The 26,719-nt window shown below is 38.3% G+C and overlaps 1 protein-coding gene across 6 annotated transcripts; it reads right to left on the reverse strand.

The window, feature by feature from the left end:
- Window positions 1-591: 591 nt before the first annotated feature.
- On the reverse strand, window positions 592-26,482 carry aak1a (AP2 associated kinase 1a). Of its 6 annotated transcripts, none has more exons than XM_008419036.2 (19): window positions 25,684-26,481; window positions 21,891-22,009; window positions 21,392-21,500; window positions 20,460-20,602; window positions 20,209-20,330; window positions 20,039-20,120; window positions 19,573-19,705; window positions 19,357-19,460; window positions 18,992-19,071; window positions 18,283-18,446; window positions 16,554-16,729; window positions 15,511-15,693; window positions 14,573-14,760; window positions 14,103-14,293; window positions 13,962-14,030; window positions 9,594-9,662; window positions 8,347-8,508; window positions 7,950-8,036; window positions 592-2,845 (listed from the first exon to the last, which is right to left on the reverse strand). In XM_008419036.2, the coding sequence occupies exons 1-19, from the start codon at window positions 25,841-25,843 to the stop codon at window positions 2,052-2,054; spliced, it is 3,135 nt and encodes a 1,044-aa protein (XP_008417258.1). In that variant the 5' UTR covers window positions 25,844-26,481; the 3' UTR covers window positions 592-2,051. The 6 variants fall into 6 exon arrangements, with proteins under 6 accessions (XP_008417258.1, XP_008417257.1, XP_008417259.1 ...); XM_008419035.2 differs by having other exon boundaries at window positions 9,561-9,662; XM_008419042.2 differs by lacking the exon at window positions 592-2,845 and adding an exon at window positions 4,453-7,409 and having other exon boundaries at window positions 9,561-9,662; window positions 25,684-26,482.
- Window positions 26,483-26,719: the final 237 nt, after the last annotated feature.

Genomic DNA, 26,719 nt, shown 5'->3' on the forward strand with positions numbered 1-26,719 from the left:
CAAACTGCATGACGTCATTAAAGTCTTCTTTTAACCAAACAGCCTCAATATTGCAAAAGTATTGAGACACCTTTAAATAATCGAATGGCAAAAGTGCCAATGTTCAATAAATTGGTCAACAATTTTACATGCAATAATATAAATACATTTGTAACTGGATATCAAATAAAGTCTATAATACTTTAAATATTGCAAGTGCATGTCCCAACTATAAATTAAATTGAAAATTTATCTAAAAGAATAGGTGCTTCCTAAACTATTTAAAATAAATGTAATTATCCTGGAACATGTTTTGGTTGGTTTCCAGCTGTGCTATACTTTCTTTAATTTAGATGAACTCAGTGCTTTGAAATGTTCAGAGCTTGGATTATCGCTTTAAAACGATCCGTTTTACATCTCTGGTATGTTCAGTGGTCTTCACAATGTTGTGTAGTTACAGACCTTCAAAATCCAGTTTATTTATAGTGAGATTTTTTGGACTTTCTAGATTGAACGGTTGGCCTTTGGAAGTGACAACTAATTTTAACTCGTGTTAGAACAAATACTTGGTAACAGGCATAAAATATAGAAAGAAAAGCAACGTGTGCAAAATTTCATTTACATTCATTTAATATTTTTGCTTATGACATTTTTAAAGGCAGGCTGTGCAGCATAACAAGTATTCTGAGTGCTTTTGCTTTATTGTCCAACAGGACTTTCTGCTCTTCCTTCAGAGGTTAGGTGTACAACAGCACTCAAAACTCATTTACAGCTGACAGAACACATTCTTACAGAACCCTGACTCCGTGTCAGTCACTTTGTGCAATCTTCATGTGTTTAGGCTGGGTGAGACTGTATGGGGAGAACTTCAAACAGAGAAACACAAGTTAACCTTTGGGTTGAAACAGAATGGATTCCCTTTCCAAAAAAGTGCCATGGCGGGAAACAATTAGTGTAAAAGATTGTATAAACTAGAAAAACCACAAAATACTTTCAAACAGTGAATGCTATAAATTAAATGACACGTCATCAATCAGGCACTATTCAAGCTCTCACAGAACACTTATTACAATCCCTGGCAGGAATTACAAAGATTAAGTGCTGAAGACAGTCAAACATTTTCATGTCAGTTTTACAGACTTGCATGTGTCAGTTTGTGCACATTTTGGAAGTAATAGATTTATTTCATATAGTGTTACATTATGATGTTGTGCACCAAAGACAGTGGTAGTATTTGGTGCTGAAAGCAAGTGCAATCAAATGTGAAAGCAGCTTTAGGATGGGCAAGACGTGTTTCATGCAGCAGGTGAATCTACTCGAATAATGTGTTGAAAATGTTTAGCTTTTTTTTGAGAACCTACAGAAAGATTTTTGTGATCTGCTTTATTGAATTATCCTTTACTTAGCAATAAAATCAGAGCTACACATAACAGGAAAACATCTCACCATCAAACAGTGACGACAAACATTTTGCGTACAGAGAAAAAAAAAAGCAAATATTTTGGATGAAAAGCCAAAAGATTTTATTTTAAAACATGATAATGGAAAAGTCTGTTTTAAATATTTCCAGCATCCAATCCATTAACAAGTCAAGTAAGATTAAAAGGCCATCAAAACAGACATTTAGATGGTTTGAACATTCTCTAATGATGCAATCTGCTTTTAACTACCTGTTAAGCTTCTGTGAAATTATGATGCTGAATAGTTTCCCTCAGACAACCACTGTATGGGGTGCTAATCGATCACAGTTTTACAGTCGATCTTAAATGTGCAGGAAAGAAAATTGCAAAAGCTTCTGAACAAACTCCCTCACAATAAGTAACTGAGGTAGACAGGAAAACAATCAAATGGTTGACCCAACATTGTTTTTCGTGTAGATGCACACTGGGATGAAAGATGACTGACGGGTCGGGGACTCGCACTACCCGATCTCATTTTAGCAAGTTGAGGATGAGATCTGTTCAAGGCCTGCAGTCCAGCTGCAGCGCTGGTGATAGCATGCAGTAAAGCCAGTTGCAGTTTGCATAATTGATGGGTGCAAATTTCTGCTACATTGCTATCTCAGTGTGTGTTCAGGGCTTTTCTTGCGGTGCTTTGAGGTGAAAGGGTGCAGATACGAACGGGTCTACAGCATTAACTTCTGACGTCCATGACTGAAGCGGTCCGACAGCTTGCCTGCTCAAACCGGGAGCTGCCATCGGCTGCTCAGCTGCGGATCCTTCGAAGTGTCGGGAATATTTGGCCAGAGCTTGAGGGCGGAACGGTTGCTGAGCTACCTGTCCCAGCACACCTTGATCGGAGGTTAGAGTCTGACCTCCAGCTGCTTGTGGGTACGAGGTCTTCGGCAGAGCAGCCAAGACCTCCTTTCTTTTTCCAAAGGGAGCCTGAGAGAACACATCGAGCTGATGCGGAGCTACAAAAGGGGCACGTTGAAATGGAGCATTGGCAAAAACATCAGCGGAGTCCTCCTGCGAAGTCGGGAAGGGGGCTTTGGAAAAGACATCTGGAGTGACACCAGTCTCTGCTACATTCCAGGAATTATTCTGAGCAAAGGCGCTTGACGTCAATTGACAGAAGGCGGCAGGCTGTTGTGCTGGTGCTGTGTTGGGGGCCAGGGATGAATGGTGAGCTACCAGAGGTCCATGCTCTTCTTCGTCTTCAGAGTCCATCAGTAGAGGTCTAGAGCCACTGCAGTCTTGAACAGCAGCGATACTCTCGACTGCTCTCCCCTCCTGCTCCTCGTTAAATTCCGCCTTCTCCACGTCTTCATCGCTGGAGTGCTCACAGCCTTCATTATTCAGATAATTTTCTTCAACCTCCTGTCCCTCTTCTAGCACAGTGTAGCCATTACTCTCCCCTTGTACTTCTATACAACAAAGACACAAAAGAAGAAGAAAAAAAACATTACATAATACAAACACCACCAGAAAGTAACAAGTCGAACATTTTGTCAACCACACCATCAGCCTTTAGTTACTTCACACCTGTGACCAACAAACCCTCTCTACACATCTGTCACTTACAGATCAAAAGGACGGAACAATGACGAACCAGCACAAGACTACAAAATACACTCTTCTAGGAGGAACAAGCCACATAGGACAGACAAGTTTAGCAGCTATGCTATCAAAAGTCTTGTTTCCACAATTTAGCTGCAGGTCTCAATCTAACCCTTCTAAACCATGTCAAGGATAAAGCAGTATTTTGAAATTTTAGTAAGAATGATTTAAAATGTGAGGAGTTTAGATGCAGTTAGCAAGTCTGTGGAAACAAGTGGGGAAAATCGTCACAGATAAGCTGAAAATAGGGACAGACAGGTTAGGACAGATTAGTGGAGGGAGGCGAGTCTTACCTCAGAGGTGTTGGCAGAAGGTGTTAGCTGGTAGTTCTCGCAGAGATGTTAGTTGAAGCCATTAAAAGGAAAGCACCTTTTGTGTTTTGTTTTTATTAGTCAATGCTCCATTTTATAATGCTCCCAATTACTTTCTAATGCAACGCATTTGTACCGATCACAGTCCAAGTTATTGAGCTGTGATACATAACACAGCCCAACGATGCTATTTTTTTTATTATTATTAAAGACCCCATAAATTTTGGGACTTTTTTTCTGGACAACAATTCTGAACAATTTTACTACACATGTAATAATTTAGTCAAATAAAGTAATTTTTGAGGGAAACAATTTTTACATTTGCAATATTGAAAGAAATGCATTTTGACAGGTTTTTATTTTCTTAAACACACTTATCAAATGCAGATTTGGGTGCAGTCAGGTCTGGTTTTGAGTAAGAAAAACAGCCTCTGGAAATTTAGTGGCAGGCTACATCTAACATTCTTAAATTGTAGTCAGGGGACACAAATTGACCTTGGGCAGTACTTTTGGACACCTCTGTTTTAAAGCATTCTAGAGCACCAGGAAAAGATTTTTTAGTCTTTTGAAAAAGATTCACTATAAAGGTGTAAAAACTCATGTGATATGGCGACCATGTGATGAAAAAAACATTGACAGATTTGAAGCAACTAATGTATGGCCAAGGACAATAATTTTATAGATAATTAATGTATTATGGTGGCAACTTGCCAAAATGATATGACCAATAATGACTTATTAACCAGGATGTGGTCCTTTTCAATACAGAGAATAAATGAACACATTATTCATTGTTCCTTTTTCATCTAACCCTGAACAAACACGCAATCATTTTCTGAATTCCAGCACACTCTACCTAGTAATATCACTAAGACATGTAGTAATATTCCTAAAATATGAATTTAAATATCTGAATTTAAAGTATATGAGCAATACTGTAGATTGAGATTTTGTACAACTAAATCTTAAATGAGCTCTTACAAAATCAATTATAAAGAGTAGAGTGCTTTATATTACATAACTTTGATGACTGAATATGCTACATGAAAATTACAATACCCATTTATGATGTACAAAAACTACAGAAAGTGTTATTTTTTTTAAATATGAGGCCGTATTTATGTATTATTACATTACTGGCTAAAGTGGTTACATTTACAGAGGATTCTTTTAATACTACTAACTGGTAAATAATGCCATAACTTCTTAAAATTATTGGTAATGTTATTTGCTTCATTACATTTCCAATAGCTCAGTTTATTATTTAGCATTATCATAATTACCTGTTTAGGTACTGGTTGCTACGAGGTCAAAGTTTTACAAAAACTGGGAATCAGAAATCTCAAAATTCTGATGAGTGCATCTCTAGGTATTATAGAACTATAATATAGAACTGCATCAATCAAAAATGATTGAATAATACAATTGCAAAGGTGTTAATTACCACGGCTAATTCTTAACCATGTGACTTTCTGTGAATGAAAGGAATTAAACTTGATTTCTTAAAGAGATTTATGCATAAACCGTTAACTGTAGCAGTGATGGCAAAACAGAAGGAAATGTGCAGTTCAAGGTTAAATGCAAGGTCAAACACACTTGAAAATAAGCTTACAGTGTACAGAAATGCAGTTAAACTTCCTTGACAAAATAAAATCCATAATTCAATGTAGAACTTGGTGGGATTTTTACATTTAACAACATAAACTGCAATGATTGTCATCAAATGTAATGCATTTTTTTTTGTACAGCTGCCATTCAACTCTCTCTCATTATCTGATAAATAAAAACAGGCAGTCACAAGGAACCAAAGGTGCTCCAGAGACATCGGGAAGAAAACACTCCGTCATAACATCTCTTATAACACAACAACAATCTGCCGTCACAATGGTAGTAACATATCAGTGGTACAATGGGAACAAAGTGCTAAAAATATGATCTGGGCAAACAACTCAGAAGCACACCATTTCATGTATCGAGTGCATCAACATCAAAAAACTCTAGCTGAATGATCGACATGAATGGAGAGAAATAAATAATGGAAAACTGAACAGGCTGGGTCATCATTTACACATCTAAATACACTTTAATTAATATGCGTGTTTAATCTAAATAAGTTGTTCAGCATGTTAAATGAAGGGACCGCTCATACATATTGGACTAAATCCCTATGAGTATTATTCACACTATGACAGATATAATGCCTTTAAATAATATACAATAAAACAATCTAAAATCAAAAGGGCTAAAAAAAATGAAACTGAGCAATAGGATATTTTTGCACTGAAGTTAGCCAATATAAATACGAGTAAGGAAGAGGGAATTGACTAAGAGCATGGTAGATCATTGTTGTCCCACAGAAAACAAACACTTGGCGGTGTCTGCACTTAACCTCCTTCAGTGTAAGGGTGATTACTGAAAAAGTCTGCTCACTCATACTGACCCCGAGAGCAGAACATTACATCGCCAACAGCAGGATTATAAAATCTCATTTCACTTTGGTTCCCCCGTCTGTTCACATTAGTGTTATAGGAGTTGGAAAAAATGTAAAAATACAAAAGAAAATGCACCAGTTTGATTAATACACACATGTTGTGTTATGAAAAAGGCTGATCAGGAGAATATCTTTGTGTCAAACTAGTCAGCCAAAGTTCAAGCGTTTCACATTTTAAAAAGCAAAAGATCACAACCATTATTGTTGTAGTTTTAACATTTGTAACACCCTTCATGTTATTCAGACAAAGAAATCTGCATACAACTACTTATACAGTGCATTGGAAAAGCATTTATACCACATTCTGACATAATAAAACCACATGTTTCTATGTATTGTGTTGGGTTTTTATGTGATAAACTAGCACAAAGTAGTGAACAAACATAAAGGTTCAAGTCAAATCAATCAATTTTTTAAAATGTTTCCAACATTTGAGTCCTTCACAGGATATCCATGACTCAATTTAACAGCCAAGTTACTTCTGATGCTAAGTGCCTCAATTCTTAGTTGTCAAGTAATTTCAAATTTAATTTTAAATTTACTTCATTATACAACTTTGTACTGGTGTATAATATAAAATTCCCCTAAAAATACACTGAAAGTTGTTTTTATATGTGAACAAAACATTGACATATTCAAGGTATAGAAATACTTTTGCAAGGCACTATAATCTACCTCAATGTGAAAGATGCACATGGGAATAGCAGCACAGGACTGAATGGATATAAATTCCTACGGCTATATGCTCTGTAATCCTATTGAGTCTGTTTGAACACAATGGGTTAAATTAACTAAAACAAATCCCCTTTCGTGTTGCTCAAAAAAACTTGTTCAATGCAGCAGTAAATGATTGAGTGGTTCCTTAATGTCCCATCTTATTTGATCCAGTCCAAATCTTTTGTTAAAAAGACTCCATCAAAAGGTCTACATCATTCTCAATTTTACTTCTTCACCAACCTCGACACGCAGGAACGTTCCTGACAGTTATTTCGAGATTCAACCATGATAACGAACAAAAAACACCAAGGACCTGTGACCAAGCAGTGCACGCCATGACAGTCAATCACCATGGGTGTAAAAATAATAAAAATAAATCAACGAGGGACATTATTGCAAGAACAAGGAAGCATGAAAAAACAAAGAAAACCCCAAAAAGACCATGGTGAAGCCAGGACAGAAGCAGACGATATGCTCAGCCATGAACAGAAAAGGAAAGAAAGAAATAAAATTACCAGCGTGGAAATGTCAACGGCCAGCAGAGATGCATGAAACCAGCTTATCACGCTGCTAGAGATGGAGTTGAGGCCAAGGAGGCACATAAACAGAAAGGCTCTACTGAACCAATCCATGCTGGCTTTTCCTCACTTCAAACAGGTTGATACAGTAAGTGCCTGTCTCTCCAACACCCTTTTCATTTTTTTTTTTTTTTTTCTTTTTAGGATTGCATTCTGCCCCTTCGACCTCTCCCACCCCTCTAGAGGTCGATGAGCTGATCCACCAGCAGAAGGGAGCGCGCCAAGTTGGGGATGCTGGACTCTGAACTGCCACTGTTGCTGTGAGTGTGACCACCTGGAAAAACGTGCCAGAAAGAAAGAGAGGAGACAGAGATGGACAATGGAGGAGCCGAGGGAGGTTTTGAAAGACAAGCAAAAGAAAAAGTCAATAAAAGGGGATCGTATGAAGAAAATTATGAGTAAGGACATGAGGATGAGGATGAAGGAAAATGATGGCAGAGCAGAAAGGAAAAAAAAGTATGAACAGAGGCAGAGAGAGAAAGAAGCAAAGAATAAGCTGGGGTCATGTTTATACAGCTGCATCATCATAGGTGAGTGTAAGGACTTTCCGCTCTAATATGAAGTGAGTCTCAAGATGAATTATACAGAGCCAATACACCTTCCAATTGGGAAACAATGGCAGTTTAACATTCGGGATGAAGGAAAGAAAAGAGGTAAGGTGAGAGCTTGATGAGGTGGGTTGGGGGCCTTGATGTGACAAACACACCCTGACGATCACTGTTACAAGCTAGAGTGAGTTAACTAGGGTTCCGCTCATTCATCTTTGTTGTCTTACCAGGTGTGAGTGAAATCCCTGAATTTCTTTAAAACTTACCTTGATTTGAGTTTTTGGGAATGAGCACAGGAATGGGGTCAAACTCTTCATCATTGCCCTTTTTCCCACCAGACAAGAGGAAAGAGTCTGTGGCGAAGGAAGAACAAGTGAGGTAGAAATGGAAGGAGGAAACGGTTAATTCAGAGAGGGAAGACAAGCCAGGAAAAAAGTAGTGTGTGGAAATAAAAAACAGAGACAGATGATTTAGGAGTCAGTCTTAGAATCAAAGTTTCACAGCTTTGAGAGCGTCAACAAAGAAGCCAAGGTTCCTGAGGTTGTTATCCATTCCATTATCTATGACACATACCTAAGTTACTGCTTTCTTTGCTTTCTGAGGTACTTAAAGTGACAGGCTCACACACCCAGCACACACTCAGGTGCAAAACTAAGGGCTTACCGGCAGCCTGACTGGGTTGCAGATCCTCCAGACAGGATCCGGAGCCGCAGCCAGGAGGGCCAGAGGAGAAGGAGGAAGGGAGTGCTGAGACAGGCTGGCTTCCAGCAGCAGTATGAGTTAGCAAATCACAGCCCAGCAGAGATGCCTCCCTAGTGAAAGAATCTGAAGCGTAGCCAAAGGACCACAGGAAAATAAACATGTTAGAATAGCAAAGGAAGATGCAGTCTGTTAGTAAAGCAAGCTCACACAACAAAATAGAGCAACACAGCAGAAATTAGTTCCAAAAAGTATTCATGTTTGCTTTGACTAAATGTTGAATGCTGAATTTTAGATTTGAGGAAACAAGGTATAAATAACCCAAAAGTAAAGATGAACAAATCAGGTTGAGTTTTGATCCTCGTTTTTTAGTGATTTTGGCAGATTCAATTGTTCAAGGACAATTTGAGGAACAGCATTCAAACATGTTCTAACCTTCCTGCAGTCACTAAATGATTTAATAGCTGCATTAGCAGCTGAAGTGAATTGGCATCTTCTGATAGGTATTAGCATGGTTAGCAGTCTGTGTTTATCGCAAGAGAAAACAGGTCTGAATACTGCCCAAAAGGCCATCATCATTTTCTAAAAGTTCAGTCTGCAACAGAAGTAGACTAATCTAAGCAATGAAACAGAGTAACTTTGCAGTCTTCCTGTAATCTGCTACATGACCAGTCAGCACTCATCAGCAGAAAAAAAAGCTTATTTGATTTTGTTTCTTGTAACTTCACTTTTAAGAATATCCCTCATGCTGAAAATAGTAAACCCAGTGACAACTTCCACACCAAGAATGTTGCTGTCAGCAAGACCTATTTGTACTTGCATATGATGCGTTTTCTGCTCAGAAAAATATTGGATTTTTGAGTCTCTGACTCACTGAGACCCACTGATCAAGCTAAATAGTCAGATTCTCATCATGAGCCAATATCTCAGTGCATCTCTACCAAAAATAGCGTTACAAAAAACTAATTCAGAGACTCACACTTAAAATTTTGTTCCATGTCAAGATGACACACTAAAGCACCCAGAGTCCAGAGCCAAACATCACTGCTAACAACATTATTTCCCCAGCGGCTAGCTAAACTTATATACTGACTAAAAATCAGCCTTGGATAATTCAATCTCACAAGTTAGTTTTGTTTTTTTTTTGTTTGTTTTAATCTGTGGTCCAGAATGCTGACCTGGCATGCTGGCAGCAATACGTTCTGGCTGACCTGAATGGCACTGAGGCTGAGGAGCTTCCAAACCAGGAATCAAGGAATCCACACACACCTCAGCCTTTGCTACACCAACACAGAAAAAATATGATTGTTAGTAATAGACATGACAACATAAATGTAGTTGGGTGCAAACTGATGGCCTTATTTCCTTTGAAACCCACTCACTATTGGACTTTTTGACTAAAGCAAACAACACATTCAAATGTGTTTCAGTAGCCCAAGATGTGAAATTTGGAAGAAATGCATGGGGACTGCAACAGGGCATAAAACTTTCTGCAAAAGTACTGAAGGAGCCACAGAGAAGGGTAAAATGTCAGGAAGTAGCAGAGAAAATTCAGCGGACTTCAGTCTCTGTATCACTCTCTAAATGAGTGAGAGACAGAGGTAACACTTTATTTGAAGGGGGTGAATAATACTGACATGACACTGTCATAAACATGACATAACATGTCATGAACATGAATAAGCCTTCATGAATATTTATGACTGTTGTCATAAAGAGTCATTCGGTAAATTACACTTTTAATACAAAGTTGACATTATTCAAAATGTCTTTGCTATGACAACTTGACATTAACCAAGAAATCATTACTGGTATAAATTTGTTATAAAAGTATTATTGATTGCACTTTAAAAATTAGGTAACTTTATGTTATTAAAGGTAAAGTTTAAACAGCAGAGACGGCTGTAAAGACAGAAAAGGCCATGGCTGGGGTGGGGAATATCCTGTAAGTTCAAAACCAGCTGGAAAGTTAATGCAACATGATATATGCATGGGTCTGTTACCAGTTATGATGCATATTGGAGTTTTAAATATTTTCCATTATAATGTTACATTGCTTTAGACTTTGTTAAAGCAATGCCAAACTGAAACACATCTATAGATAAAGAGATGACAAGCAATACATTTTTTTTTACATTTCAGTTACAGCAACCTCAACACATTGTGTACTATAAGTCATAAAATCAGTTAATCCTTTTAATCACTGGAGCATAATTTTATCCTGAAACGTCTCCAGAAAGTAATAAAAAAAAGACAAGCTTACCAAAATTATTGGCAAACTTAACAATCCAAATGTAAGCAAAGCATTTTTTACATTTATGCTTCACTTTTTCAAGTGGATCTCAGTCTAATTGCTTTTCAATTAGTTGTCCAGTACTTTCCATTTCCCTGGGGTATTAGTATGACAAAAGCCCCATGTCTTTTTAGCTTCTTCTGTCAAAGCGAAGAGAAGATGGCAATCCACTAAATATATATGAGATCTGCAAATGACTGAGTAATAGCAGTCCTACAAAACATGTCTGTACCTACAGTCAGAGCAAAATCTAAACAGCTAAAGTCCAGTGGCACCAACTTAATCCTTGGGCATAAGGTGGTTGTGAGATGCTGTCTGGCTGTGGCCCTGACTGGATCAGGACCACAGCCGTCAACCAGCTAAACCATTCCGGCTTTATGGGAAGAAATCCCTCCTCAGCCAGTTTGATCAAATTCAAATCCAAAACAGCTGAACATTAAAGTGCAGTTTGCAGAAGGAGTATTTTTCCTGATTTAACTGAAGCTCTCAGCTGTGCTCATATGGCTGATATAACACTAAATGCAAATAGGAAGCATTTCATCTACGTCTCCATATGTGGCAGTCGCAGTGTGTCCTTGCATGGTTCATTTATTCTAATCAACAGCACGGCTGAGAACAAACAACCAGCTGGCTCTGTTTGGGACGGGTGCATTCTTGGTGAGTAAATTCATCTAAATGTTAGTACGAGTAATCAGTAAGTACAAAGGGCCACAAAATTTTGATTTCCAAAAAAATGGAATAATATTTAAGACATCCATTAGTCTTATTTGAAAACTTTTTTAGACCGCAGGGGAAACATTAGTGCACAGTAGTAAAACAAATACATATTTTTTACATGGTTCCTTAATGGATTTAGTTCAACTCAACACTGCCACACAATACACAACAGTTAGTAGAGCAGCTGTCCATTCAAATGGCTAAATAATGCTATGCTAAAAAATTGAGGGCACCAAATCTCTTTCTCCAAACCTTGTAAGAACATGTTTTAGCACGATTCCTTTATATTAAAAAAATGAATCCTAGTACTGACACTCTTCATCATTACAAGAACCTACAGTAAAATTTGTTAGCTTACCATGTCACATACAATGGTTTTAAATCAGGAGAAACATCTGTTATCAGGACAACACAAACTGAAGTGGGGTGCAATCCATGCACAAAACCACCAATCGGTGGCTGCTGCTCATACTTACAAGTAAAGTGCTACGAGTCAAAATGGGGTGTGGAAGAGACCTTAACACAAGGAATGTGTTGACTCAGGAAATGACACAGCAGATGTGACCTTTTCCTGCCCTGACTATGAGGGAAAAAGGCCAAAATGTATCAAAAGGTATACACAAATCTTGGATTTGTAAAAAATAAAGGTGCTGGGAATTAAAATGTGACAATAAAAAGTTTTTTTTCCCAATTTTTGTATATTAACAAGTGCTCCATAAAACTACTTCATCAGCAAATGTTAAGACTGTGACTGCTATCCGAGTAAACGTTACTGTGAATCTAACAGATGAGTCATGAAGGGTGTGAAAGATTAATCACATCCTCTTTGCATAGGACAAAATTACTTTGAACAGCACTTGCACAAATTAGTTTAAACATACAAAGATGACTACTGCTCAAAGGTTAATCTAAGGAGAGCCTCACATGCTGGATCATCACTTTAACATGACAATATAATTAACTTTCACTTGTTCTTTGTGGCTCTGGTAAGTCCTCTTCCTGCAGTAAAGCAATCCAATTAACAAAAGGGAATTTGTCCTGCGCGTTGCCATGCAACAGTGAAAGCGCAGAGCTGCATGTGAGATGCCATCTAGCTGTATCTAAGGTGTCTATTCATGGACATGGACAAGAAGCCACTGTGAGGCTGTGAGCTACGTCAACATGATAGCACGGTGTGCAAACTTCACTGCTCCTGTTTTGGTGTGGGCAGTTTGTGTTAAGTAGAATGATTAGATCATCAAAAACATAATTAAAGAAAATGTATTTAATAAAAGAAAAAAATATTTGCATTATGTTTTATTTAGGCTTGATCTAAAATGACCTGGTAGGATAATTTCAATCACTTTATAATTAGCTCCGGGGAAAGATTTAAAGCAGACAGAGAAGCTAATAATGCTAATTCCACAGCTAGCATATATGCTGTCATTCTGATGGAATAAGAGCAGCAGAATATTTTTTTTAACAGGCAGTGGTGAATTAAGTCACTATTTACCTCCAAGGAAAATACATAAATATACATAAAATGGACATTGCAGGCAAGGACGCTCCTGTTAATAAAAACAATTTGTCAAATCACCCAGAACTTAAAATAAAGCTTCAGAGTCCCCAATAGAGTCCATCTCCTAAAAAATATCCAACTAAAATTGTTTTGCCACCAAAGCTCGTCAAGAAATGGCAGCAAGGAGGTTTAAGCGTTTTGGCAAATACAGTGAAGTGGAAACTTTTACAATACGCTGGAATGTTATGAAGAACTAAGAAGAACCAGGATTGGCCATCGTCTTCTCTAATTAAGCTCCATGCAGAACGTTTTAAGAGTCTCTCAAAACTTTGCATAAACAATGCCATAAATAAAAAGTGGAATCCAAACATACTCTGAGAGCAACTTCATGCAATAACCCCAATTTGGTGATGGATACAGGTGCTTCTAGTATGGAGCACAGTGTCCAGAGTCAAGGCAAAAGTGATCACTGAGTATTCCAAGGAACTTCCCAAGCCTTATAATTCCATTAAAAACCTGTTCAGTTTTCAAAAACGTGGTGCATTTTTTAGATAAAAGCACTTCAAGTCCATATATTTAATTCATTTTGAACTTCAGCACACAAAATCTAGGTCTAGAAAAAAACAACAACAATCCAATGTTGGTGGAACTGCAAAGTCTGTGAAAAACAATAGTTTTGACAGTCTTAATACTTTACACACACTGTACAATATTTACGTCCAAAAGTCAGAGGGAATCAGAGACATGACACATTCTGATTTTGCTCTTAGAAACAATAAACCAAACAGTACAGTGAGCAGAACTAGAGCCATATATTAAAAAACATGAGTAAAAAATAAAAACTGAGAACAAATGACTGAAAGGTGCAACTAGATAAGGAGTATATATATCTAACTGTCATAAAAAAACAACAGAGCATATGAGCAACAAAGCTGCTACACATCACCTCTGGCAATGCCACTTAATACTGCTGGAGACACAGACCCAATCACAGTAAAATATCAAAGAAAACATTTGGGTAATATAATAAAGTAATCGGACAGCTTGGAGAAGAATACTGTAATGTTTTACCTGGAAAAGCCCCGAGCTCTGGAATGAGACTTTCACTGGAGGTGAGGTCTATTTCACCAGGCTGAGCAGCTGTGCAGAAATAACACAGTGTTTTAGATCAATGACAACCAGTGGATGTACATGCTGCAGCACAAAACTTACACTCAGATAACTTTGCAAAGTCTTTGTTGAGCAGCTCCTCCGCAGTTAGCTTGGAGAAATTATCATCTCCAAAGGGGTTCCAGCCAGGCTGAGCATTTGGTGCAGCGAGCGCCGATGGAGCGTCACCACCTGGATGATACACATTTTGCTGGGACGAGCAGGGGGAGCCAGAAGGAGTGGTGCTGGCTGACCTGGAACACAAACATGTTTAAATACATGAGGCTAAACAAGCCAAGTGAAACTGAATAGAGGGTGTAGAGTGTTTACGTGTGCAGCACTCACTGAGTGAGCTTCAAGACTGAATTAACTGGTGCTACTAAAGCCCAATTCTTCTGGATGTAAAAAGGGACATTTATCTTACTGTTGCGTTCTGCCGTATGAATGAACTCCCTCTGGCCTCCCAGACTCGCTCTACGCTATAAAAAGGACTCTTTATTCCTGGATTGCTGAAAAGAGCTTATTCTGCTTACTTGGACTTGTTGAGGCTGGCCTCAGCTGCGGCTGCCTGGAGCAGCTGGGTGGATTTGCTGACTGGGACTCCAAAGATGGCACTGTGGGTGACATCGCTCAGGATTCGTCTGTGGCCACTTTTTGGGGCCATCTTTGGTGACGAAGGAGGTGTCAAAGAGCCAGCTTTGTGCATCTCTCTGCCTGGGGTCTGCAATGAGAAGCAAATGGACACAGAAGGTCAGGTTCCAAAAGGCAACACAAAGTTTACCATCAACTTGGAAAGCAAAACAGAATCCAACCCCAGACATAAAACCCAGTTAGAGGAAAAATAAGGCAAGTGTTATTGGAGGAAATAAGTTAAATCAAAGAAACCATGCTGTGAAATTAAATCACTTCTGGGGAGAAGAAGAAGTTGCTTACTTTCAGTTAATTAAATGAACAGATAGACAAAAAAGCCACATGTGGGAAAATAATTGTTTGTCAAACATTTGTACATTTTACTTTCATTTGTTTTGTCTTCGAATTTATCGTCACATCACTCTTTGTTTTGCTCAGTTTTTTCACCTATAAATGCATTACAAAAATCTGATCAGAAAAAACTATGTGCATTTATGAATTGAAAAACAAGGTATAATATTGTAAAAATTAAGTAGAATGTTAATTAATTAATGGAAAGAAGAAAAAAAGTTAACTGAAAGTAAACTCAGGAGAACTTGTGATTTATAATTAGACAATCCATGTTGAGAAAATCGCTAGAAAAGAAAGCATACAATTTCTCATCGACTTAAACACATTTATTGACACTCAATTTCTGAACATTCACTGCCTAAGACGAGGAAGAAAACAGAAAAAATAAATAAATCGGGATGTGATTCGTTAGAGATGACCTCATAATAATAATAATCAGCCCCGACCCAAAGAGCTGCAAACAGCAGCAGGAGTGAGATGTTACCACAACCTCTGGGGCAGCTGTAGGAGAAATGACTGCAGACTCAGGAATGGGAGCAAGATGAGCTGCGGCTGGTTCGTGGACTACATGCTGCTGCTGAAGATGCAGAGTGGAAACTGGGAAAACAGGTTTAGCTTTGGACTGCAGCACAGCAGATGCATGGGAGGGTGTTTGTTGTTGGTGCTGCAGGTTCTGTGGTCGATTGGAATAACCACACAACCAATTATGAGAAAGGCTTACCGTCATACCATTGTTCATTACTTGTGAAAACACAAAAGGAAATTCTAGTTTTACATCGTGGAAGGAAAATTGAAAATTAATAACTAAACAACATCACACTGAAATATAAATAGACCACTCCGTTTCCATGGGTTTAAATATTAAGTGTAATTAAAACCAGTTTCATTCGAGCCAGGATGCCATAACTGGTAGAAATAATTTTAATCACCAATAACTTTGAGTGATCCTCTCTCAACATTATTAATTTAATATTATGAAGGCTTATACCATTTGTTTTTGACAGTAATTTAGTCCGTGCTGCTGCAAGATATGAGTAAAATGTCATAAATGTTACAATGGTGATATGAGTTGGGATAAGCACATAAATACACAAATAAATTATGCTAATGTCTTTCTAATTAGGGTTCCTGAAAATATGGACACAGCAAATTCCAGCTACTGGAAAAAAAATGCATCTATGATTTACATTTGACCAAAGTGGTTTTTCAATAAGCTGCATCTCTCTATATCCATGTTTGGCAATGAAGCATCTTATTTCCCTTGTGAAACATTTTCTGCTGCAATAAACCACACGCATTACCAAAGGTACCACTGGCATGGTAACATTTAATTGGCTACCATTTATTTCAGTTCAAGCAGCTCTTTGCAATTCTAATACTGCGTATATTGATGTTTTGATAACACTTCATTTTAGCTGGTAATTATTTATCTGAGATAATGTGTAATATTTACACAGTTGTGATTAAAAGTTGTTCCAGGGGAAACGATCCAGTCAAACTGACTTTTCATTCAAGCAGTGGGAGGATTCCTACCTGCTGGTTATTGTGAGGGATTAGGAAGGGTGAGGCCTGCTGTGTCTTCATGAGGACCTGCTGATGTGTCGTAGGCTGCGGCTGCTTGTTGCTCGTCTGCGTTAGTTGATGAGCAGCCTGTACAGCTGGAGCTTGCTGTGCAGGTTGAACAGCAGCTGTGGCATTGATTCCAACTGCTGGTAGGGACAAAAACAAAAAAAAAAAATAAATAAAATAATAATAATTAGAGGCTTGTCGATCGATCGGTCACCGATCATAATCGGCCGATTTTCGTGAAAAAGTGCATGATCGGTGATCGTCGATCATTGGCTCCTGTTGCCGATACCGATCACCTGCATCTCATTTTGCAGCCTGCCTGTGCAGCTGGTCTCCTCTTTCCTTCACACATGCAAACGCGCAGCAACAAATCCTAAGCGATGTGGAACTATAATGCACTGAGTGAAAGGGGAAGTTTGCGTGTTGCAGCGGAAAATTGAAGCACGTCAAAATGCATCAACACAACGAAGCCAATACGACATAAAAACAATGCCATACTTGACGGAGTTTGGCTACATCGAGACTCACTGCAGTAAAAAAAGACATATGGAGGATCAGATAGCAGGTAAAGCAGCGCACAGCTACAAACACTCACCCGGATTAGCATGACGGTCAGAAAGCTAAACAAATAACCCGCAAAATTATTTAAGTCTTCGAGCTGCGATGTGGTTCTGTTCTCGCTGTTGAACAGCTGCTACACGCTACAGGTGGTAATATTTGACAGACGGAGCGCTGCTTCTGCTCCACCTGGTAGTGACTCTCACACCGAACCTCTGCTTAAAGCTGCAGCATCTAACTTAAAAATACATTTTACATACTTATTAAAACTTTCGCTGTCCTAACATGAGACAGATAATCTCTAAAAAAATAATCGAACTCTCTGCCTCCTCCCTGCTCTGCATAATTACTCCACTCAGTCAGAAACAGCCAATCAGAACTAGCAGTAATCAGCTAGCCGTCATGCTATCAGGAAGTTTTCATTCAGTAACTCTGGATTGTTTATTGTAATGGAACCTGTATTTGCCGTTGAATGTTAAGCTTAATACTTGAATTTTTTTGGCAATGTTAAGAGGTTTTATTTTGGCTCTTTGCATTATTTAGCCTCTTCAGAGCCTTAATATGTTATCAGTCTGTTAAAGATAGTATTACCGATAGCAGGACAATTTGCAGAATGCCTGTATTGTTTAGTTTTCTTCTTGGAAAAAGTTATTAAAAACAAGTTTTTGTCTAAATTAAGGTGAATTCATGGTTCCTTTTTCCACATAATGTAACCAGTAGTGTTTATTATAAAAAAAATAATAATAATGATGTGATCGATATCGGTGATCAGCCCTCATGGGTGATCGGTATCGGCAGGAAAAAACCTGATCGGCACATCTCTAATAATAATAATAATAATAATAATAATAATAAAAAAAAGCAACTGGGTCATTTTTCTTGACTGAGACATTTTGCTCAGCTACTTCCTGTCCATGTTAATTAAGCAGGCTGTGCTCCCAAAAAAACTCTTTAAATAGTATTTATATTTTTCTCAATGTTGAAAAAACTGATGACAAAAAGAGCTGTTTTAAGTAAGAATACAATTGTATAAACTTAATATTCTTAATACATCAGCTCCAACATAGTTGGATGCATTTTGGACTAACACTACTAAATAGTAGTCTAACCAGCAATACAACAAAGCAGATTGTACCAAAAGCCGGTGGTGTTCCTGTCGCCACATTAGGCCTCTTGCGTGGGGTGAGAGCTGGTTGGATGGGAAGAATGCCTGATAAAGGCTGCGACTGCGGCTGGCCAGCTTTGGGTCGCTGTCGAGGTGCAATAGAGGTTTCTGTAGTTGGAACTGGGTCTGTTAGCCTAGGGGAAAAAATGAAAAAAAAAAAAAAGGGGAACATAGTGAAAAAATTCCTTATACTCTTTTCTCTTTTCTTGGTTTGGCACGTCTCTACCTTTGAACACCTTGTGATTCGTTTCACAGTACATGTCGAACAAAAACATAATGAGCTCAACTCTTGCCTTACAGAAAAGTAGAAGAGATGTGCTGCAAATCTTTATAGTTTTAGTTGCAACTAAACTTATCCAGAAAGAGTGAAAAATAAAATAAAAATCAGGTATCAGCAGGGCTATCATGATTCTTCTTTAGGATAATCACACTGTGCAGCTTCATATAAAGGTATTTGTAAAAGCCTTTCAGTGTGCTGCACACAGACACAACTGATTGTGCCGATTGCATCACTACAACTCAACAAAAGCTGAAATATAAACAACTTAAATCAATTACAAGTGGATCACATCTGTTGTGAGAATTCAAGTAAGGAAGACACATTTTAGAAAAAAAGTACACAGAGCTCCAAAAGGTTCACCATAATAATTCAAAGTATTTTATTTTGTCTCCCACTCACCTGGCTTTGGTTTGACTCTTTTTGGCCACTGCTTCACTGGCTCGGATAGGCTCAGGAAGTTTTGAAGGAATTGGGGAATTCTGTAAAAGAAAGATAATAAAAGACAATTAATAATAATAATAATAATAATACATTTTATTTCAAAGGCGCCTTTCTGGCACTCAAGGACACAATTAAAGCCAATATGACAAAGCCACCAGACAATAACAGCTGCATTATGACATGGTTGCGTGTTATTTGTTATTACTTGCCAGGCTCAATCAATACTATTCATTATTTGAGCTTAATAAAAATTATTAGAGAAAGACAAGCAAAGTTATAAAGCGATTCATCTTTCACTTCATACTCCTGTAATGCTGACTTACGTGCAGATTTGGGACAGGACACTCCTGCCGGGCCAGTTTGAAGGCAAAGTAGGACACTTGGTAAATATCTGGTCTCTTGTCAGGATCGGGTTCCAGCATGTATCCTGAGATGTTCACAAACATGCGACACTCATTTTTAGTAAGGCACACGAATATTCACACACATTTGAGGAGTTTCGGACATAATTTATCAGGGTGAAACATGAGGTTACTTACTGATGAGACAATGCATTTCCTGGGAGTAACGAGAATTGTCTGGGATAGTGAAGCTACCGTCACAGATAGCCACTTGGCTCTCACCAAAGGGAAGCGTAAAGAAGCAGACCTTATAGAGCAGACAACCCAAAGCCTGAAAAAACAAGACATTTTACTAGAGATGCAGCAAAGTTTAACCTAAGACATGAATCAGCCCAATTTTTTTAAAATTAGTTTTCTGTTTTATTCATAACCTCTATCTCAATCAAAAATATTAACTTTTTTTCTTCTTTGATGTTTATGTATTAAAGTTTTTGCAATAAAGAGAAGAAATACTTGAAATTGTCAAAATTGTTAGGTCAGTGCTAAGAAAAACCTGAATATTAATATTGGCCAGACATATTTTATGGTGTCTACTGAAAAGAAAAACAAACTCGCAGTTAATTTCCTTCAAAGTAATAATAATAAAAAAAAATTTAATTCTTACCCAAATATCTGCTTTTGTTGTGATGATTTTGTCACCATAAAGGTTGACCATCTCTGGAGCACGGTACGACAGGGTGGTGTATCTAAGGGGTGAAAAAACCCACAAAAATTGGCTTTTGGACTCCGGTAAAGCAGACAGAAGGTATTTATTGAACTTTGTAAGATAGATACTTTTTTATTTCCTCTTCTATGACTGCAACCCCTTCAGTCTGTGGGTTTTGGAAATGATTTGTGGCACTTCCAAAATCACAGAGCACATAGTGCCCCTGATCATGCAGGAGAATATTTTCCACCTTCATGTGGAGAAAAAAAACCAATGAAATTATTTCAGAAATGAGACAAAGAACTTTAAGCAATTAGTGCAGCTAACAAAGAGCTAGCGGCAAGTAGCAAAGGCATACAAAAGAATTAGTCAAGCTTGCCTTGAGGTCTCGATGGATGATGGGAGTTTTGCACTGATGAAGCCGAGCGACGGCCTCACATGTGTCACAAAAGATCCTCAGCACCTCAGTTTCACTGAAGCCGGTCTGTAATCGCTGGTTCATCAGGTTAACCACCTGCCCACCTACAAAATAAATAAGAGCCCAATGAGAGCTTTGCTGCATAAATGGAAATAAACACGCGCACACATTACCTTTCTGGTCACTATAAATACACATCTTATGAAATAGCTTGCATTTCTCATTTTGTCACATCTTTGAAGTTTGTAATAACTTTTTGTTCAAATGTAGGGCAAATCTTTTCATTAGTTATTACACTAACTTTGTTCCACATCTTCTGCTACAGATGGTATTAGATCTTTGTTGAACAGATAAAAAAGAAAACTAACACTTTATTTGAAGGGGTGTGCATAAGACTGACACAACACCTGTCATGAACATAAAGAAGTCTTTATGAATGTTTATGACAGTTGTCATGAAGTGTCATTCGGTAAATGATGACACTTTTAATGCAAAGTTGCTCTAAAAGTTGCATTAAAAGTCCATTAAAAGTGCCAACTTTGCATTAAATTGTCATTATTTACAAAATCAGACACTTCATGACAACTGTCATAAACATTCATAAAGACTCCTTCATGTTCATGACAGATGTTATGTCATGTTTATGACAGTGTCATGTCAGTCTTATGGACACCCCTTGAAATCAAGTGTTACCAAACACTCTAAACTTTGCTCCTCTGTGTTTTAAAAACCACATGTAAATATCTACGTTTTTTTAAGGAAAACAGCAGTTAAGCACTGGGTGAATGTAAAGCTTTGTTGATGTGGCTGCTATCAGATAGCCGGAGCCTCTGGAGGAAATTGAGCTTCGAGTTAAAAAGAAGCAGAAAGTGATGCAGGTTGGGTAGATTTACCTCGGCAGAAGTCCATTAAGATCAAGACTTCCCACACATCTCCGGCTCCCACAGCTGCTATACTGGAGTCCAGGAAACCAACTATGTTTTTGTTGCCTACCAGGTCTCTCTGTGGGCGAAAAAAAGCACATGCACACAAAAAACAAAAATGACAAATATACTTTTAGTAGCTTTTATCATTTTCACCTAAATAGCTCATTTAGCTGTCCAAAAACCAGAAATAATCCTGATTACCATCCACCATTAGTCATGCTGGGTGTGGCTGCAGGAACTGTGTATTTTTCCCCAAGCGGCAAAGGCCTCAAAGTTTGGTACTGGACAAACAGATAAGCTTAGAAATCATCAAAAGTTTGGTGTACATTTTGTGTACTGAGCAATTCAGACCTAGGGTGCTCCACCAATTACATCTAAGCAACGACAGTAACCTATTTCAAAACCTCAGTGGACCCAAATGCTGAAAGCAGCCTAGTCCCTTTCGCAGTTGCTTGTTTTTACTCACCATAATTTGTATCTCAAGTTTGCAGATCCTGAGATCATGTTCGTTGTTGACATACATTCTTTTTAGAGCACAACGTTGCCCTTGGTGAGTTCTCACCAGAAACACAATCGCAAAACCTCCTGTAAAAAAAAAAAGGGAAGAAGATCAAAATGCAATCAACGTCTTTGGTTTTCATGCCAGTCATGATGCAAATTGGGTGAGCAGGTAAGATAGTTGATTCAGAGACACATTTGTGTCCGTAGCTTGCTGACTCTCACTGATCAAAAACTGGTGAAGACTTGGGCACAAAACATTCCACTTCTGATTTATGAAACCCGTGTGAACACCGGTAAAGTCCAGTGTAGCAACAAACGTTTCGCTGATAAATGCTGCTGCTGGAAACAATCGTAAATTAAAAGGCAAAGAAATATTTGATCAAAGTGTGATTGATCAAATATCACACAGTTTAGAAAAATAATAATAATAAAATGTAGCCTCTCACAATATTAGTTTGTAACAAACCTGCAAGTAAAGTGCATTTCAGTCACATTTTGGATGCACTGGATGAGGTTTTGTGTCTGTCTGGACACATAACAGTTCATCATGTTGACGCTGCAGAGCACCATATTAAGCCCGACTTCGTGCAGAACAGCACAAACAAAAATGATGTCGCACTTTCTCTGGTATTCCTCCAGCTGTTCCGAGCAGACGCATGTCTACTTTAGTAAATGGTTCATTATCCAATAACCCCAACTAAGGAAGTACTTGCTTTGAAGTTCTTGACTTTCTTGCTTAAAATGTGGGTGTCAGTTTTGGCACAACTCAATAAAGAAATTTCTTGGAAAGAAACTTTTTATGCCCCTGATCAGTCTTAAAAAAAAAAAAAAAGTTGGACACAGGAAACCATCGTCTCCTGTGCCAAGTTTTATACTAGAGATTTAAAGCATAGACTGATTAAATCTCCTCAAAGCTGGTCTTGATTTTGCAGTTGGGCAATTAAATGTTCTGTGCAAATTGTCAGTATGTCATTAAACTCAAGAAGAACAGCAGCCATCCTTCTGAGAAATCCTGAGCTCAGCTTTCTAAATACATTATCTTAGAAGGATGAAGAAACAAAAATATTCCTCGAAGTCTTGCACAGCTAATCACTGAAAGCCAGTTGGAGCAAAAAGCAAAAGCGAAAAACAAGAACAGACTCATCTGGTATAACATTGACTCTTTTTCCTGCTAAAACAGCCCTGACCCATTGAGACTCCTCTAGATCCCTTCCAGTTGGTCCTACAATGTTAGCAGCAGCAGGCCGTCATGTAGAAAACTTTTACGATATGTCCAGTTGGTGACAGAAATTAATCCTCGACAAGGGCTCAACAAACATTCTCACATTACATCCCTTAACAAATACAGATAAAAAGTGCATAAAAGAGCATGAAAAAGCACTTAAACCGCCTAAAGAAAAAGGAATGTTGTGAGCAGTAAAGCAGAAGTGGATCAGAAGTGTTTGTTCAGCCCGTCTAACAGATGCTCGATTCAAAGGGCATCCAGGTTATTGCAATGATGAAAAGATAATTGACGTTATTCACTTCATCTTGCCAGTGGCCTTTATGTTATGCCTGATTGGTGTCATTTATTTAAGTCTTCAGCTTTCACTTAAGTATGGCTATTTTAGCTCTCCAGTTCAATCTTAAGACAATGCAATTCAAGTCTAAGACAGCACTGCAGCATTAATGATAAATCGTATACATTTGTTGTGACTTCAGAGCTTCAGAATAATTTTTCCTTCACACAGTTTGTGGTAGAGCCATGCCCAACACTGACTCATCCGTCTGGCATCGCAAAGCCAAAGATTCTTCCACGTGACCAGGCGGCCTCATGTTTGATTAGCACAGCATGAAGCTACAATTCAGCCATCTGTACCGTTACAGAAATTGCGAGAGTAGAAAGCAAGAACAATTTTAGCAACCTTTTAATAGCACCACTTTGCATGGTTTAGTTTTGAGGAACAACCTGACTGTGATTGGTCTGATTTCAGTAACTGGACATTTAACAAAAAAGATGCAGAAAATTTACACAGAGTACAAACATCAAAAAGAGAAATTATTATAAACTGAGCACACTAAACGTAATCATAGGCCTGGGCCTATATGCAGATAGCATTATAATGCAGATAGTGGTATCTGCATTATAAAGTTATTTTGGTTATTTTGATTTTATTCAGACTTCAAATTAATTCGTTTCACAAATTAGTTGGGTTATCTGTCCTAACAGGTAACATAAAATCCCAGACATGGTGCTCACAGCACAAATAAGTATTTTTTTGTCATTTTCCTAAGCAAATGAAAAGTGTAGGATGCCTCTGTCAACCAGCTGACTGGCAGTGTGCAGATGGGGACAAATAATCTCTTGCAATATTAATAAAGGCTGATAATGTCATGTTAATCTACTTGCACTATTTTGTGCAGCTCCAGTATTTACTGACAATGTGTGAGAGAGGTTAAGAGTAATGACATCGTAACCCCTGCTGTCTTGGCCGTCCAACCTGACTTGCATGTTGGAAATTAGAAGGATTGCAAAGCCCTCTTAAGCAACATGTAGCAAAGGTCTATGTTTACAGTAGACTGTGTGACTAAATGACTAAGTACATCTACAAATAGCTGCTGCCTCCTGACGTAACCGATTGTCAGGATAATACCATTCAATCTCCTGCACAGGTGCGCCAGCAAATCCATGTAAATGTGTGAAAAGGACAACTAATCTAGACAACAATTATGTATCTGCAGTTGCAATGTCTTTCAAGGCCCTGATTACACATCTCGAAGTTATCAATTACATCTTGTCACCAATAGTATGGCTTTCCAGTGACTACAATCTGGGGTTTGGGATGATGCAAATCACATGGCCCTTCAACTACTATACAGTTTACAAACAACATGACGAAGAAATGCCAAAAATGGCCCCAAAGATCAACTGAGCGTGAACAACTGTACTGACTTGAAACACTAACAGGTGGATGCAGGTATATTAATGTTACCATGTGTAACAGATTTAACAGAAATGAATGAGCATAAGGGCAAAATTTTGTGACTGAAAAATATTTAGTTAATACAAAGAAAAATCTTTGTATTAAAACCTTTGCTTTCGACACTGTCTGTTAAAAGCAAAGGTTATAAAACCAAACGGTGTCCAAACATATGGGGCCTTTCTACAGGAGAGTACTGATAAATTAATCAGTCTTTTTTCATTTATTATTTAGTCACAGGCCCTCTTAGCTAACAAAGCATGGTAAATTCTCATTGCAAAGACATACAACCATGGAACAACCTGGCATACCTTTCAAAGATTTGTTAACCATCCCATGCTTAAGATTAACATATAATTTGCAAGTAATTTTTTTAATACCATTATTCACTTAGAAATACTACATCTCAGCTGTTCAACAGTGGTTCCCAGTGATGTTTTAGTAGACAGACAATGTTAGAATGACTATGAGCATCAAGAAAGTCTGAATTTGTAAATATCACTGAAAAACTTGGTCATATATTTTAGAACCTCGCTGAAAATTCCCTTAGGTCCTGTTACTCTCAGTTCTTAAGTACAATTTAGAAAATTATCTAAATTTAAATTATTGCTACTGTTTACTTGTAAGTAGGACTATTCAGGCAAAAGTACCCGAGTCAACAGTTTTGACCTCTAAAAAAAAAAAAAGAGCAGGATTGCAACCAAATCAATTTCTGAACGATAAAGTTGTCTTGTGCCAATACCTCACTTTCCCATTTCAGATAATGAATCAACAGCAGCTAAGTGACACGTAATTCACCTTCTGCAACAATTTCCTCGACAGTCACTTGATATCTTCCGATGCTGAAGACCCGTCCAATAAAGCTCCCACCGCCGCCAGAACCAGTGCCTCCTCCACCAGCTCCCGAACCAGGCCCAGAGCCCGCAAAGTCCCGACGAGAGTCAAAAAATTTCTTCATTTCACCCAGATGCTATCGAGAGTAGGCCGAAGTCCAAAAAATAGTTCAGAGTCGAAAACAATGGCGGCAGCAAGTTATAGTAGGTCCTAATCCACCGAGGAACCGGTGTTTTCCTCCTGCAGTAGCTTTTTAATAACTGAATGATAGCAGTAAGCTACCTTGCAGCTAAAAAAAATAGTTGAACTAGCTTGAAATAATGCCAAACACTGTTGTCTGAAGAGCCTCTGCTAACTCATGGTTTGGCCAACAGGCGGAGTCAAATGTTCAAGAAGTCATTGTTTTCTGGCTGAAACGACACCAACACCGGCTGGCTGCTAGCCTAAAAAAGAATCCCCAGTTAGCCGTTAGCTCACCTAGCTAGCTCCCGAGCTAAGCAGCTAGGTGACAGCTGTCAGTCGATAGACTGGGCAGCCAGGTAGGTCCTTGGTAGCCAGTGTAGCCTATAACACATCTCCACTGGTGTCTTCAACACATAGTGTTAGCCAGTTCGTTAGCGGTTTTGTCTCATGCTAAAAAAACAACAACAAAACACTGCCTATACGCGTCCGCAGCAAGTTGTGGATTGCTGACCAGCTCCAGGTTTCTGACTGGGCTAACGTGGCTCCAGGCTGCTGGGGAAGCGCACCTTTTTTCTAGCTCCGGTCTTTCCCTCTGATTGGTCAAAACAACAACAACTTCCTGTTGGGCTGTTCAAGTCGCATTACTAGTGACACGGGACAATAAAAATAAAAATCATAAGTCGTTACCACGACTTAATGTCATTAAGTCGATAATGACATTATAACTATAGTTATTATAATAGTTACTATTATCATTGATAGCGATAGTAATGGACAAAACCGATCTCATTTCGTTTCACTTCAGTCTAGAAAGGAA

The sequence above is a fragment of the Poecilia reticulata genome, linkage group LG9 (genome assembly GCF_000633615.1).
Source record: "Poecilia reticulata strain Guanapo linkage group LG9, Guppy_female_1.0+MT, whole genome shotgun sequence".
NCBI classification, from domain to species: domain Eukaryota; kingdom Metazoa; phylum Chordata; class Actinopteri; order Cyprinodontiformes; family Poeciliidae; genus Poecilia; species Poecilia reticulata.